The 17264-nt window shown below is 39.7% G+C and overlaps 1 protein-coding gene across 3 annotated transcripts in view; it reads right to left on the bottom strand.

Annotated features, from left to right (window-relative positions):
• magi3a (membrane associated guanylate kinase, WW and PDZ domain containing 3a) overlaps nt 1-17264 on the bottom strand; it is a 104644-nt gene that overhangs the window by 22073 nt on the left and 65307 nt on the right. For all 3 annotated transcript variants that reach the window (XM_030733001.1, XM_030733003.1, XM_030733002.1), the window contains exons 2-5: nt 16502-16618; nt 11159-11278; nt 2968-3174; nt 630-792 (exon numbers count right to left, since the gene is read on the bottom strand). In XM_030733001.1, coding sequence (XP_030588861.1) covers nt 630-792; nt 2968-3174; nt 11159-11278; nt 16502-16618 — 607 coding nt within the window. The remainder of the gene's footprint in view (nt 1-629; nt 793-2967; nt 3175-11158; nt 11279-16501; nt 16619-17264) is intronic.

The raw sequence follows: 17264 nt of genomic DNA, 5'->3' as shown, positions 1-17264 counted from the left end.
ATAACCTTTTAAAATATTAAGACAGTTTTAACAAGACTCAGAGGGCCATTTAAGGCACAAGGAAGAGAAAGCGTGGAGAGAGAAAAAAAAGGCACAGACTGAAGGACGGAGAGGAACAACACAAAACGATAAAAGAGTGAGCAGTTGTAGAGATCATAAAGTAGTAGAACTAAGACAGCAGGTCAGGGGTGGTGAGCTCCATTTACCCTGTTGTTTCTCTCGCTGGCAGAATGAGCTATTGATTTAGCAGCAGGCAGCGTAACTTGGCTCTCTCAGTGGCTCAGCATTGACTGTTTGCCACACTAACAGGCCAGGTAAACAATGCGGGCCTGCTGCTTTTAGCAGCAGCCAACAAAACCCAATATCAAACACTGGGGAAATAAAAGGAAAAACTTTGAGACTCAACTCAACTGCCACTGCTGAGTCTACAGACAGCTTCCATGCTCAGCACCTGGTTCGAGCTGAAAAAGTCAGAACTCTCAAAACATTTGACTTACTACGGCAGGAAAAAAAAAAAGACGAACAAGAAACTGAGAGTACAAGGAATGGGATTAGAACAATGCTGATGAAATGGGAGTGTAATAGGACAAAAACAAGACAAGGCAAGTAGCAGTAGAGAGGCTACTTACTCGATGAAATAGACCATGCCGGTTTCTGTGTAGGCCATCTCCCAGTTTTTAGGCAAGGGCTCCTGACTTTCATCCTGTGTGTTCCATACACGCAAGTCCATGGCCCCAGCTGACTGGTTGTAGCTGGGCACTGTCTTCCTCCACTCTGCTTTGTCCTTGTGCTCTGTGGCCAGGCATGGGGAGAAGGACATGGGCATGGAGACAGAAATAGGAATGGGTTGGGAGTAGTGGTATGGGAGATGATAGAAAGAGAAGGAGACAGGACGTGAGAATGTGGCGCCATTGGAGCTCCTCTGGGCTCCTTGCATTTCTCCCTACTACTACTGCTGCTGCTGCTGCTGCTGCTGCTGCTGCCGCCGCTGCTCGAGCTGCTCTTCCTCTGTACACTAGCTGGACTGTTACATCCACAGGAGTGTAAGGGGTAGAGAGAGAGCGAGAGAGACAGAGCGAATACACGGAAAGAGGACGGAAGAGCAGCAATTGCCATAGGATTTGCATGTCAGTAGTGATATACTGAGAACTGCCTCCCAGGCAAGGGCAGAGCTGACCAATGCTTCAACCCAGCTGGGAGCACCACATCACAACTCTATTAGCATCATACTGCTGCTTGTGTGTGCGGGTATTTGCCTAATCTTGATGTGCATGTGTGGCTGTCTGGGTGAGGCTCTTATCTGCAGGTTTCATCTGCCTGTGTGTGACCTAGCTTCATCGTGGCATTGAATGCTCACTCTGTTTGGCTGGGGTAATTGAATGGCAGGGAAAAAAAAGTGACAGCTGTTGACTGGAAGAAGTCAAGAGCTCTTTGTACTGAAACCGGGGCCCTTTTTCATGACAGAACCATGAAGATGTTTCTGCACTTATAAGGTCTGAAAAAATGATTACAGAGACACTTGCTCTAGGTTACAGCTGCTTTCAGCCCTTTCAAAGAAATATAAACAGAACTGTTGCAAATTTGTGCATGCAAGATTCCTAAAACCCCAAGATGACAGTAAAAAAAAAAAAAGCCTTTCACAAAAATGCATAATCATTACTTAACTGCTTTCAAGGCACAGGAGTATGCCTGCTGCTTTTTCAGGGGGGCATTCTGACATTACAAACACACATTCACATGATGAAAAAAGAATGAAGAATTAATGTATTTTCAAATGGCACAACTCTCAAACCAGTTGTGAACTTAGCAGTGATATTTGTGTACAATTACCATTTTCTCTTGGCTGGGCTCCACACTGCCATCCAGAGATGATACTGTATATCTCTGACCATTTCTCGCTTTTAGATATAAAAATTCACCCTCATACAACAACTGATCTTTTTACCAATTAGGCAGTAAAATGCACTTTTCCATATGCATATTGAAATGTCACCAGTAACATCAAATATGACAGATTATTTCAGCCAAAGTATAAAAGTTAGAGCAGGGGTTGAGGTGGGTTGCAAAGCAGCTTTTAGTGGAGCAACTGTAGACATGCCATAGAGACTTAAATAGCACACCCTGTATAAGATTTGTCAGCTGGATAGAAAAGAAGTGAATCTGCTGAGACATCAGGTCATGTGGGCTGGCACTGAGATCAGCTGGGGTTGCAGCTGTAGGGTTGCAGCCAAGCTTGTCTTGACCTGTATTTGGCCAGTAATTTTCAAGAATCACATTAGACACCAAATAAAAACAAACAACCACAAAAAAAAAAGATGTCACCGTATTGAATCATGAGGTCTTCTTTGGTCACAGTTGCTCGTTTCATTGACAAGATGGGCAATGCCATTGTACACCAGAAGCTGCTACTTTGCACAGCTGGTTGGTTTAAGATGGGTAACTAGTACTGCAATTTAAAAATGTTTCAGATTTATTCTTGCTGTGTATGAATAAACACAAAGAGTGGGTTAAGGTAGCTTCTTTCAAAATGAGGACAATTCACTATTTGCTGTTTGTGCCATGAGCCATTCAATGACGTTCGTATATGTGAATCCAACAAGGACAAACTATCTTTCTACCCGAGGGATTGCTCCTATTGATCTCAGACAGACTTTGGCTGAATTTTGACTTTGCAGCGCTGTGATTTAGTGCTGACCCTGCATGCAGAGCAGCTAATCCTGAAAATGTTTGTTTGGAGAGAAGAATGATAAGGAGGGAAGAAAAAAAGAAAAGGTCCTGCTGTTTTGCATTCTGAGAACAATATAATGAACTGCTGGAAAAATAAATAAATCAAGCAAACAAAAAAAGTGCTGGGGTTTAAATTCGTAGAAAGCCTATAATGAGGGGGGAGCTGTAATGTAGCTAGCCAAGAATACTAACTAACACTTGTGAAAGCTGTGACAAATTTGAATGGGTGGTGTTCCTCACCAGTCAGTCCATTGACCAAAGGAGGCCTCTCTTCTTCCTCTTCCTCCTCTGGTGCAGTGCTGTCCTTTCTATCCATCTTACTGACCGAGGTTGTGCGCTTCCTTTGGACTTCCGTGTCAAATTCCTCATCAAACAGAACCTGGTCCACCAGGTCTGGCTGTACAGGGCTGGGCTCTGCAGGGGGCTTAGGGGTCCCATAGTAGTTGCCTGGGAAGAAGAGAGGGAGACAGACACAATAAAATACATTCTTTAATACATTTTTTTTTTTAAATATGTGCAAGCTTTCCTGATTAATTTCATCATATAACCCTAACCCCCCACCACTTATCTGTAGACCTATTCATGTACAACGCTTACGCTCAGCTAACCCACAGTCTGCTTCTTACCTTAACCCTCAGAGATTTAGAAATTGCCGGGCAGCCTTCGCTTTGAAGAAATCTTATTTAAATGTAGTCACTGCGATTTTACCAAAATGCACACAGACACAGTCAGAAATGTTTCCTATGGTATGAAAGAGTTTCTTTTTTACCTTTATAGTGTACTACTGAAAGAGAAGACAGAACTACACACAAAACCATTCTGTTGGCAGCAGACCAAGAAGAGATTGTATCGCCTAACCTGCAGAAGATGATTACATTTCTTTAAAGGCAGATGGGAGCTGTTGTTACCTACAAATTCTATCTGGCAGAGCTGTACTGGGTTTGGGGGAAAAAAAATGAGGCCAAGGATTTAATGTTGTAACCCTCAAATTTCAGGTTCTGAAAAGAAAAGAAATAATCTTTATTTTTTTTCCCACTTTCTGCTAGATGCCAATATCACTATCAATACTGACCTGCAGTACCATATGCTCAATCAGGTCCACTGATTTTTCTTTAAAAAAAAAAAAAAGACACATTGTCATATTTACTACTTCACTCACAGGCAAACCTTATGCCAATGTAAGTTCTCAGGGACTTGATTGCCCCTTTAAGTCCATCAGCTTGCCTTTGCTGTCACGCTGCCGCCTAAGGCAGCTAACCGTCTTATTCCACAGAGCAAGTCTTTGTCTTTTCTCAACTACAAAAAAAGGGGGTGACCCACTTACCACTCACCACCTTCTTTCTTTGTGCAAAAGAATAAGGCCACAAGAACTGAGAAAAATAGTTTGCAAGGTATGGTACACGTATCGATTGTCCTCCAGCTTTTGTGTGGGATTGCCGTGTGCTGTGCTATGCTTTGTCTGAGTAGCTGAACATTGTTTTGTAACAGTTAAATGGCATATCAGGGAGTGGAAAGATACTGTGACAAAGTAGTCTGTGGGGAGGAGGGAAGCGAGAGAAAGGGCACTTTCTCACTGATGGAGATTTTTGTGCAAATAGAATTAAGTTACACACTGAGGAACGATCACCCTCTCTTTGTTTTAATGTCTCATTTAAATAAATAATTACTCAAAACCCCATCAAATTATTGCTTTCCATCTTAAAAGCGAAACAAAAACAATTGCAATGCATGCAATATTGCCATGACTGTACAGTGTAAAGCTGTCAAGACTTAACATCTAAATAACATTTTTAATCAGCCATAATTATGATATACTAAATAAAAACAAAACCATCTCATAATAAGAAATACATAATAACTGAGTCAGGTAAGTGGATTAATCCTTATTTAATTTATGAGGTATTAATATCAGAACCAATTGGTTACTAGGTTTGTAATTAATAGAAAGCTTAATCATGGAATAAAAATTGGGGGGAGGTTAATTAGAAGCGGTAATTTGCTCTCTCCACTCGAGCTCCTGAAGCTCACACAAAGCTTCCCGTAGCTTCTGTAAGTACCCCGGCGCAAAGAGGTGGGCGACATTGGTCAAAATAAGGAAGCACATTGAAATAGAGTGCGTTGTAATTAGTGTGTACTAATGAGGCACAATAATGAAAAGCAGCTTTTGTTGAGAATCACCGCGTATGTCCAGCAGGGATACAAAACCATCACACCCAAGAAACGAACTCAAAAGATTGGAGTGGGTCTTTTTTTAAACTGTCCTTTTCAAAGAGTCCAGTTCATTAACAGCTTGCTAATGAACCGACTCCTCAACTCAGATGTCACCTGGTATAGTGTCACTGTCCTGTGACGAAGTAAAATCCCCTGTCTCCTTCTATTGGTTTATTGAGTGCTATGTATAATTATATTATGACATATTAATCATGTGTGCTTCTATTTCAATTTTTAATTTTGCTAATATTCTAATCTTTCTTTTAATGTGATGATTGTATATGTTATATTTGTTTTACATAGTAAAGATTTCAACAAGACAGAACAGCTAGATCAAACAGGCAGGATTTTTTTTTATTCTAGCACATCAATAACAAAGATATCTGTGAAAAAAAACAAATAATAAATAAAATATTAAGTAGACATGCACAGAACAACTGAAGTAAAACAGCATGAAGTCATATTACATTTTTCTGTTTTGTTGTTACGTCTTTACCGTTTTATAGCCAACGCATTTTATTTACTCTTCTGAACTGCTGTATATATATAATATCTAAAAATTGTTGTAGGGCTTGTCTCAAAAACATTTTTAAATACATACATTAAAAAAAAAAATTCAAAAGGTTTGTGCCTCCTTTGCTCGGTGATGAGGAGGAGATGGAAGTGCAATAAATATTTCCTAACAGTGACATTACATCATACATTATTTAATATATAAGATTATTTTTGGACAATTTATGTCTATATAAAAGGTTCAAGAATTTCCCTCAGGATTAAAAAGTTCTTATCTGTAAGGCAGCAGACAGTGAAGAGATGACACAAAAAGTTCAGTTCTTCTTATGATTGGACTTTTGACAGCCCATTTGCAGATTTTGCCTTTTTTTTTTGCAAGAGTGTTACCACTCCATTAGTAACTATTATTATGATTAAAATCTTTAACACAGTCCAATAAACCATCAAATCTAATGATCCAAAATCTTGACAGTGTGCGATCTTTGTAAGTAATAGCAACATGGACATTCCTGCTATTCTTTCCCTAACAATAAATCCCATATTAATTATTCGGGAATTATTCTCCCTTTTTTTCTCGCTATCATGAGTGAGAAAAAAAGATAAACGGATGTTTAACACGCCCGTATCAAGAGGAGGGAAAAATCAGTCCTGGTTTTAATAGGATCCGATCACCTTTTGGCAACCCCGATGATGTCAGAGTAGTCACCATAAATCTTCCACCTTAATTACTGCCTAAGATAAATGGACTGTTCAATCTCAGAAGAAGATAGAGAAAGAAACAGCTCCCCATGACAACGTGTGCATGACAGAAATAGACACCTGTTGGTATGGGCTCTTATTCAACCAATCAGCGTGGTGTGGTCTAACATAAAATGTAGCAACAAGCAGCAAAATAATGAATGGAATCACAGTAAGAATTACTATACTATCATTTTTACAAAAAGCTAGTGGGATTCCAAATTGCTGTAAGTCACCCACTGACAAACATTTGATGAGATTCATATGCATCTCAGTTTAGTTTCTATATTTAAGATACTTGAGGGAAAGTTTGTCTCAAATCCAGAAAATGACAGTGGATCAAAATATTGCAATCCATCATCGACAGGCTTATGCAGTTTTAATCTCGCTTCCCCTTTGTCACCGAGTAGAAAAAAACAATGAGAGACATCCTCAAAGAACTGACAGTTTCAGCATAGTGTTGCATTAAAGCACTTGTTAGATGGGTGGTGAGTGGCTGGTGGGTCGTGCAAAGCAAAGTCATTTTCATTTCAACATTCTCAGCTAACACTTGGTTGGCACTGTCGGTGAATTACACAGCCATTCAGTCATACTACACATACAAGGTTGTGTTTGCTGCCAGTAAAAAAAAAAAAAAAAAAAAGTAGGTTCACGTCAAAGAACAAGTTTTTAAACTTGCTGCCTATACAAAGGCTGCCGTTCCCTAGAGACCCTAAGCTGAAATCTATCCACAGTCTTTGTGTGTTTATTGATGGGAAAGAATGTGTATACAGATTGTGTGGTGTGTGTAGATGTCATGCCATCTGTTTCAGTCAGCAGCTGCCAGCACACAGTATCACATCTCCCAACTTGTGAGCATCTGAATAAAATGCACGTACAACTGTTACCAGAATTATATTTGCAGGGATTAACTCCTCTAAATCTTACTTTATCCTTCAGAGGAACTTTCATTGTGAGCTCAACAGAGGAGGAATTCATGAAGTCCGGGTCACTTAGCAATGGGAATTGCTAGCAAATGTTTTTTGTGGGGATGTTTTCAAAGACAAAAGGAAATTGGAGACATCCCTTACACTGTGGAAGTTTGGGAAAACCTCTTAAGGATTTATGCTCTCACCACAGCCACCCCTCCACCCTTACCGCATTTATCCCGCTGACTCTTTGAACCCACCGGGCGCAGTCGCAGACCCTCATTAATCATTGAGGATGGCCTTCTACTCTCTTGGGTAGTGCCCAGTCTGCCCAGGCCTCATCACTGATTGCTTGTGCCTCAGGCGGGTGAAGCCTCTCTTATGCTCCAGCCTTGGCACTGGGTTTAGGCCCTGCTTGGCATGGATGCCCACACTTCACAAGCCAACCTTGTCAACCCTGCTTTCTCCTGCTCGCTGCCCATGTGTTTCTGTGCATGTGTTTGTGTGGTGTGCAGCTTAGCAATCTACCACTGACTGACCTGCCTCTCATAAATTAACTTCCTTTCCAGTTTATGTTCATTTCCTCAGTCTGTGTTGTGACACACAAAATATATGACACATCATTCCTATCTTCACCTTTATTCCTATTTTTCTTATTGAGCTCGTCAATCCTATCCTGACCTTTTCCCTCTATACCTTTTATTTGCTCCAATTTCAATCTATCTTTGTTTATTTGCCTCTCTCTTTCTCATTAATATTATTTGGGTACATGCAAAAATCATATTAATTTGAGTCCTCTGCCACTCGTGTACTCCTTAGAGAGTAATTCCCAAGAATAGGCATATGTAACAGTTGCCAGTACAGCACCTTTACACTCTCCCTCGTCTGTGACTTCTGGCCTGTTGCCCTGTTATAAATCTAATCCACAGCTGTGTAGATTTGTCTCAGAACTTCACAAAGCCTATAATACCAAAAATATCCTATTATAAAATGGTTGAAGGCAATGTGGCTGAGCAAAACAAGGGGACAGTAAATGGTCATTTCTTCTCCAGTAAAGTCTATGATTGTCATGGGGGATGAATTTAGTATCGTAGAAGCAAAGGGATTTCATCATTTTCCGCCCCTGTCAAACCATCCCCTGGTGGGCCTGCAACTTCAGACTGCAACTGTCAGCTATAAAGACCCTAGTGCTGCCTTGTCTGTAAATCATGTCCTGTTCTTTTTTTCCTCATTCTGTCTTCATCCTCAGTATGTCATTATGTACTATTTTATATTTGCGCTGCACCAGGCAAGCCATTTTTGCACTGACCTATGATTATACCTTCTAACGGGTAATCAAGGTTATGTTTCCCATGGCAGTCTTGTTAAATGCAATCACGGATAAGGATGTGAGCGTATCCAGCTCCATATAAGCCACAGATTTAAGTAGTCCACTGAAACTAATAATTACAGCATAATAGGATCTTGTGGCATCAGGAATTCAAATTAAATGAATGTTGCGCAAAACATAGGAAATAATAAGATATTAAAATGAAAACAATGCTGGAATTTTCAGATGAAATCCAATTAAATCAGCTGTACCAGACCTAGTGTTTTATTGACTTTTGCTGGTCCATTTCCGCTTGCAGCCTCTGTCATGAATGATTCATATTACTGGCTTTTCTGTACCTTGCACAGTGAGAGGTAGAAAGTCGGATATGCCCTAATTCACATACATGCAGACATCTAAATCAATCTGAGTTCCAGCACAAGTGTTACACTTTGACACTTTCAGCACTGTGTAAAACAAATACAAAATAATGTTTTTGGGGTAGTCCAAGTTTCTCCGTTCAATTCCCCAGCAGCTGAGTCAACCGTTATGCTAATGCTATGCTGGAATGCAGACAGCAAGACTGTTGAAAATGTAATGGAGTGATCTCACACACAAACACAATTTTCCTCTTTTATGCTTAGTTAAGTATTTTCATATTAATGGCCTTTTCATATAACTTCCCATTATTGTTTAGTGAGTTGAAAACCAGTCTGTGAAATGCTTTTTTTTTCTTCCTCCAAATACTGACTCCAGCAGAGCAGCAGGAGTGAGCTTCTGTCTTGGTTACAGATTAAGCATGGCTACAACGTGCTACTGTTATTCACAGGTCTGGGAGATTAGTCACAGAGGTGAACACTGCTGTCCAGGTCAATGTTTCCATTTAAAGAGCCACATATATGGTATTATTAGGGTAGAGAGTGAATATAATGTCCACAAAAAGCACTAGGCATGTCATGAGAGGGAGAGGGAGTGATAAATGATGATTGACTGCATTGAAAAAGTAGGTTGGGATGGAGTGTGGTTTTCCCTCAACCTTTGACATTCAAAGTTCAGCTCAATTTACTACAGAGCTTGTCCTGCAAGAACGAAACAGTTTTCACAGCAAGACAGGATATCAACAATAAAAACACAAAAAAAACAACATAAGTCCTCCACAATGTGGATACTATGACCGTAATTCAATAACGCAAAGTCTCTATGTGATTTAATAGCAACAAATAACACTAAGAATAAGGCAAATGTGCTACGGGCTTCACAGGATCTCTGAAGACATGCATTATCAGATAATGTGCATGCTGTACATGTTGAAAAATGTGCATGCTGCGTGAATGGGCTCTTAAAGTTAATTTTACCATCTACAACATACAGCCTGGAGCCACTAGTAATCAATCTGAAGCAGATGACTAATTAACCAAGGGCAGGCACTATGTGGTAAAATAGTTCACTGTCATTTCCTGCTTTAAAGTCTATCTGCAGGTCTGTGTGAAAGTCTATCTAGCAAAAGGCTTGGCATTAATAATTAACTTTCTGAGGATTTCTGGTTCTGGTCCATTCAAAACAGACACGGTAGTGTTACATTAGGCAGAAAAGGGCAGAGGAGATCCATTATTTATCCTGATGACTGGCTCATGCACTCAGGGTTGGAGGGCCAGTCTCTCAGGGACAGAGAGCAGATGAAAGAGCTTTTACATAGACAACACATTTTCGACATCATGTGTAAGTGGCTGGGGTAAAGTCATCTAGGGATAGATTATCTCCAGTTCTTTCATATTTAGGATGACATTTTAATGACATGGGCAATGAGCTGATTTCACGTGATGACCTCATGGTGCACAGCTCAGCAAATTCACAAGAGAATAACCAGCAACCTGGTGCTTGGAATGGACAGGGACAACGAACTATACTCTGTTTTCTCTGCTCACATTTCGTCTTTGGATAGTAGCTATTTTTAGCTTATGAACTTTTAAAGTTTCTTTCTATTCTATCTCATCTATTGCGTTTACACAAATTCTGGTGTGTTTGTTTGGTTCAGTTAGTTTAGGCCACTGAAAAGGCTGTCGACTAAGCCCGAGTTAAGTCTGAGCAGATTGAGCCCAAATGAAAAGCTGTGGTTTGTTTATGGTGTGACTGGAGAACAGAACATATATAGGGTTTTATGGTAGCGGATATGTGGTTTCAGCACCAATTCAAAGGTCACACTACTGTTAAATCCATCTTAGGCCTTAGTCACCAATTTCACAGTATTAACTGCCAGCAACCCCTCGCGAACCAGCTGCTGGTGGTTGCCTTGGAGTCACTGACCAGTCCCTAGGCCTGCATGAATGGCTTTAGCAATCAATTTCACAGCAACCGCTAACAACCTCTAACAAACACTTTCCAACTGGTCACATATTTTTCCTTCGTTACCAGTGGTTGCCAGATAGTCACCGATCAGTCTCTAGACCTGTGTGACTGAGGCTTTAGATAAACTATCCCTATAATATTATGGTAATTTTTTGTTTGATAAAAACCTACTGAACAGCTGGTATTCACTACAATTAATAACCTGAAAAAAAAACTGAAAAAACAAATTCCATCATTTAATAAATACCAAAAACATGATGTGATATGGGGAACGTAATTTAAGGTAATTTAAGGTGTAAATTTTCTGTAAATGCCATTTTCTTTTTTGTTTACCCCTTAAAAGTACACTATCTACACCGAGTCTCTCCAAAATCTTGTGTGCATTGTGTTGAGTTTGAGAACGTACCATCATAGGTGCCACTCTCCAGCAGCAGTCCACTTTCTTCCAGTTCACGGAACTCCCCCACACTGATGAAATTGTAGTCCACTCCTGGAACTTCCCCCTCTCTGGGCTGCCGAGTGGTACCTGCCAACAATGACAAAGTTTAATACAGCAGGAATATCCAAACAAGTGGAATGTGCCATTCACTGCCAGGGTGGGAGTGGGGGTTGGAAGTGACACTGAATCCAACATGCCCACAGGGATGTGATTCAAGTCCAAATACAATGCTCAGGGGAGAATCTGTGTCTACAGATTCATGAATAGTCAACAAAGCTGGGACAGCAAAGCAACTAATTCATTATTCAAATATGAAGCAGAGGAAAAAAAATGTCCTTTACACAGCAACACTGCTGCCACAATACAGAAAAGTATAAGTGATGGCGGATGACAGGATTTTTATTTACACACTTTGACACTGACTGTGTAGAACAGCACCACTTTAATTATTTAAGGACAAATTAGGAAAAGATTTAAAGCTCTCTGTTGACCTTCCACACATTTCTTAAATAATAAGACCATCTGTTTATTTGCTCTGTAAAGAAATTAGTTACTCCTTCAAACCCTATGTGTAGCCTGGTGCAGTACCACTTCTGATTTGTCAGCATAATGCTACTTGAATAAAATGTTTGTTTATGCAACATATTTTATGGGATCTCATATTTACAACAAGGCAAAACTGAATTTGTAAACTCACAGATTCAACTCAAACTACAATACTGTGACCTCAAAGCCCTTTCCATTGACATACAAGTAACAGCCTCAATAATTGTTTCCTACACTGAAAAAGTTTTGCTTGTGTTAATAAACCAATGTTAAAAGTTCTAGAATTAAAAAACAAAAACAGTGGCATGCCACATTATTAATTCAATTCAATTTTATTTATATAGGGCTAAATTGCAGCAAACAGTTGCCTCAAGGTGCTTTGTATTGTAAGGTAAAGACCCTACAATAATAAAGAGAACAGAAAGATCAATTGGAAAAAGTCTAAATAAATATCTGCAGTAAGTAGCTGAACATAAGATGGTTATGAATATTTTTTTCTCTAATGGTTAAAATTTTATTTGTAAAGAAATTCATGAAGTCACTACTAGTTAAAGTGAAAGGAATACTCGGCTCAACAGAGCTCTGACTCTTTATCAGCCTGGCTACAGTGCTGAAAAGAAACCTTATTTTCTTCCATTAGTGATGAATAATAAGATGTCCTAGCTTTATGGAGGGCTTTGTTATAGAGCAACAAACTCTTTTTTCCAGGCAAAACGAAGATTACTAAATTAGTGAGACGCCATTTCCTCTCCAGCTCATGGGTTATCTGTGTTAAGCTGCACATTTGTGAGTAATACCACAGAGTCAGGCACTTCTGATTTGAAGCTTTCTTTTTCAGAGGACCCACAATATCCAAAATGTACACAGTGAGGATGGAAAACTACTGACAAGATAATCGACCTCACTGGGAGCAGAGTTTAGGTAGCTGCTCTGCACTGTGTTGGCAAATGGCACTGAAGAGGATAATAATGAAGAAATTAGATCCTTAAACTTAGTTAAAGCACTTTCAGAAAGATTTCTACTGTAATAAAATGTATTCTCCACTGCTGTGCAATCCATTAATGTAAATGTTGTTAAGAAATGATCAGACAGAAAAGGGTTTTTAAAAAGTTAAGTCTTCAGTTCCTGTTCCATATGTCAGAACAAGATCAAGAGTGTGATTAAAGTGGTGGGTGGGCTTGTTCACATTATGAGAGTAAACTGAATCTAATAATAGATTTAACTGCAGTGCTGCGGCTGTCTTTTTTCAGCATTTTATCTATTTAATTATTAACAAATGCCAGTGGTTATGGTCAGTGCCAGCTGCTTTGTCTAAAACAGTCTTTGAGCAAGAAGAGTTCAAGCTTCCACCCCGCCCACCCCCCCGCACTTTTTACAATTATTTTCCTCCCTAAAACACACTGCCATAAAGCACTTTCAGTTCTAGAAAAGAGTCCTTAAGTAGTTATGTGCTGCAACTTAAAAAAAAAAAAAAAAAGGGTCACATTTTGCCTTGTTGATGGTCTCAATTGCAAGACACTGACAACATACTGTTATGAAAAAAAAATTTTATGCTCCCTAACACGCTAGCTGCGCTTAGCGTCATCTTAGATGTAATCAGGCCTTTTGAAATACCTCAGCTAAACCACTCTGCTATCTGACTGCACTGCAGGCACGAGGGATTTTAACTCAGAGCTTAATAGGAACCCATCCCCATTCTTCATTTTCTTTCTGTGTCAACATCCATCCTGACTGCAGTATGAGCAATCACATCTGAAACTGCTTAGTCTCTTGCAAAGGCAATCTTTTATTCTGTCAAACAGAGCTATCAGATGGGACCAATAAGAATCACAAAAAGAAGATATATGAGCTATATATAGGGAAATAGAGTGGCACGGTGGAATGGTGGTTAGCACTGTTGCCTCACAGCAAGAAGGTCCTGGGTTCGATTCCACCTTGGCAGGGCCTTTCTGTGTTTGCGTGGGTTTTTAACGGTTTCCTCCCACAGTCGAAAGACATGCAGTTTGGTTAACTGGTGATTCTTAATTGTCCATAGGTGTGAATGTGAGTGAGAATGGTCTCTGTGTTAGCCCTGCTAACACAGACTGGTGACCTGTACAGGGTATACCCTGCCTCTCGCCCTATGACAGCTGGGATAAGCAACATAACTGCAAAAGGCAGCAAAAAAAAACAATGTTGTTACGCTTTTGTTATCCTCTTACATGTTCTAAACTAAAACTGTTTGAGCAGTTTGCAATTCAGTTATGGTTAGGCAGCTACTGCTACCTGAATAGGAGCAGTGGGAGAATAAGCTTTGAAGACAAGACCAGAAGAAATTTGCTGCCAATTCTCACTGGAAAACACAACACTGTTTTAACTTCTAGTTCATGTGCTTGTTTTTTTTTTGTTTGTTTTTTTTTTGAAGAGATGAAACAATTGCACGAAAACAATACATGACCAAAGAAAAACAAAAAGTAATTGTAGTTACTAGGTCGATGGGGGTTATTCCGGCTTCACATCAAAATCCAGCTCTCCAGTGTTAGGCGTGAACTGTATTTTGTATATTTTGTTAGTCGTGAACTGCATTTTGCAGGTTGAACACCCACTCAGTGGAGCACCAGAAGAAGTGACAAGCATTTGCCAACAAGATGCTAATTGCAGCAAAACAGAAAAGAGGGGGGGGGGGGGGGCAGAGGGATTGCCATTTGTAAAGTGACAGATGCCAGATCAGACTGTGTGCGCTGTAAGAGTTTGACTGTAATATATGATAAACACACAATAAATCAGAGCACTAATATGAAGGGACATAGCAATACGGGTGTTGTTTACAGATGTTTGTTCAATAGCTACAGTGAATACTCAATAAACACTCAAAATTAAAAGCTCCTGATCATGATGTGTTTAACTCGTCCATCCTGACATCCACAGTTACATGTGCTTTTTTTTTTTTTTTTTTTTTTTAAACCTTTGGTGCAAAATTAATCAATCACTAAAAATGTATTTGATAGTGTATGCAATTTGTTCTTTTAATTTGTTATTTCTATGTATAACTAAGTGATGAGTTATATCACTGCAACAACTATATGCTGTCTTTTGTTTCACTTCTCAAAATAGAAATTGTAATGACTGAAAAACTGAGGCACTTTTATTTTTACCTTTGCACCATTCTTCCTCGGTGTTTTATCGTGCAGCGAGACTGGTGGACCGAGTGTTGTGCCGCGATGGATATTAATACCCAGGGAAGGACAGCGATAGAGTGTAGAGTTGGGTGTTCGGATTTAGTGAAGCTTCAAGGATTTTGTGATGACCTAGACCCCTGGTACTGTCTTGAGCCCCTGTTTGTGCGAGGCAAGAGTGACACTTAATGAAGCTTCTCTGTGTGCAGCAGAAGAGCGAAGTCATACTTCTGTCACTCAGAAATGCTATTTGGAGAGTTGTAATGAGCACATGGCATCATGCTGTAGTGGCTATTTAGGCTGCTCACAGGGTCACTTTGGCTGAGTGCACTGTGATAAGCCACTGGCACAGGCCTGAATGAGCAGAGTGGACAGGGGACATATGCTGAGCTACTGAAGCCAGACTACAGTGTTGATGGCACAAGTTTTTATATCTTCTACAATAACTCACTCAAGTAGACCCAAATGTACAGAATTAGGTGTAACTAGGACAATATTTGCTTCTTAACTGTGATCATTTTTGCAATAACGTGAGAACGTTTAGCATGTGCATTTTATTTGAGATAAGAAAGACTGAGATGTTATTTATTAAACTGTAATTAGGCAAGGAGGTCTCATGATTAAACTGTAAATTACTGTGCAACTTCCATGACAGCAATCACGATGATTCTGTGAGATAGAACAATCTTTATCTCAAATTAAATCAGTAATACTTCTTATACGCACCTTCAACCATCTTATGAGTAACTTCCACCCCCCCGAAGCAAAATGTCAGGAAAGAAAGATTTCCAAATGCTAACTGAGAGCTACACAAATAATAAATGATGTCTCAAGCAATGAATAAATGGAAATTTTTGTTTTGTTTTGATTTTTTTATAAGTCAGCTGTGAAGCGCAGAGAACTGCAGCTGCTCTTTCATTTACGCCTGTTGGCCTTGTTGTCCATTTTTAAATCACTCGGGTATAAACACAAAATCGTTCTAAAAGAAGCAGTGGAGCAAACTGATACGGGGGGGGGGGGGGGGGGGGGGGGGGGGGGGGAATCAGGAGAAGAAAGCAAAGAGAGAGAAGAAAATATATAATTACTCTTTCCTGTCTTTAACTCTAATGTAACCAATGCCCAACAATAATCAGAAACTGACAAACAAACATCCCCCTTAATTAAATATTTCATATAAACGGGGACAAAAATCAATTATTAAATATAAAAGCACACAAAGTGTGTCATCCCTTTTCATTTCTATAGTTTCTTTTGCACAAGCGCTTCAGTCTTAAAGTATATTTTATTGATGGTGGATAGTCGTCCATATCAATAACTGTTCAGGTTTTCCTGGCTTCAATAAGCCGAGGACAAATTTTGGTAATATCAGGAAGTTAAAATCAAAGAACCACAGTTCATACTACTGAACTGATGAGGGGGAGGAAAGGAGCAGAAAACAAGTTAAAGCAGTTTCTTTGGATAAAAGCATAGGGAAAGCAAAGAGGGAAATAGTTAGCAGGTAGTGGTGCAGATGAGAACAGACCAGGCTCCATCTGGAGGGGTGAGAGGGCAACAAGCAGACCCAGACAGAGAGGAGACTGAAGGGCCCAAGGCTGAGGAAGCTACTCACAGGGAATGGTGCGCAGGTACAGGTTGTCCCTAATCACCTGCTGCAGCTTATGGTCCAGGGAGCCCTTCTGAAACTGCAGGCTGAGGTAGTGACGCAAATCAGTATTCAACACTTTACCTAAAGGGGAAGCAAAGAAAAATTTGAGTTAGTCAAATTAAGTTAGAATTCACTCTACATGACACCCATTTTGATGATTTGAATTTTAAGACAATTTAAAAAGTTATTCAGAAATTTTATTTTATAACCAACAATGCTGCAAACCTCTAACGAACAACACCAGCTGCAATCCCCAAATCAAAAAGCCCTCGCCGGGACAGCAAACATATGTACCTGAGACTGTGTGATTAGTTGCAGATGGCATAGACGAAACTTTAAAGCTGTCATTAGGGTTGCAAGTCTATGAAAGTTTTGCAGTGCAATAACTTTCTCAAACACCATCATGTTATCACATTAATATACAGAATAAACCTTAAAGGAATGAAAATGGGTTGGTTTTGTTTTTTTGACCCAACATTTTAATTAAAATTTTTATTTTTGATAGATGGTCGAGAATGATACACAGGTTAACTCATACACTCTCAGTCCACAGTACGAAAGATCGACCTAGCTTCCAGATCAGAAAAAGGTAAATGGTAAATGGACTAGTTCTTATATAGCGCTTTTCTACTCAATCAGAGCACTCAAAGCGCTTATACAACCTGTTTGCATTCACCCATGCACTCCCATTCATACAAGCACTTCCATCATTAATTAGGCTAAGTGC

Source organism: Archocentrus centrarchus, chromosome 7 (genome assembly GCF_007364275.1).
Source record: "Archocentrus centrarchus isolate MPI-CPG fArcCen1 chromosome 7, fArcCen1, whole genome shotgun sequence".
In the NCBI taxonomy this organism is placed as follows: Eukaryota; Metazoa; Chordata; class Actinopteri; order Cichliformes; family Cichlidae; genus Archocentrus; species Archocentrus centrarchus.
The sequence above is the reverse complement of the archived record's forward strand: the minus strand, read 5'-3'. Positions and strand labels throughout refer to the sequence as shown.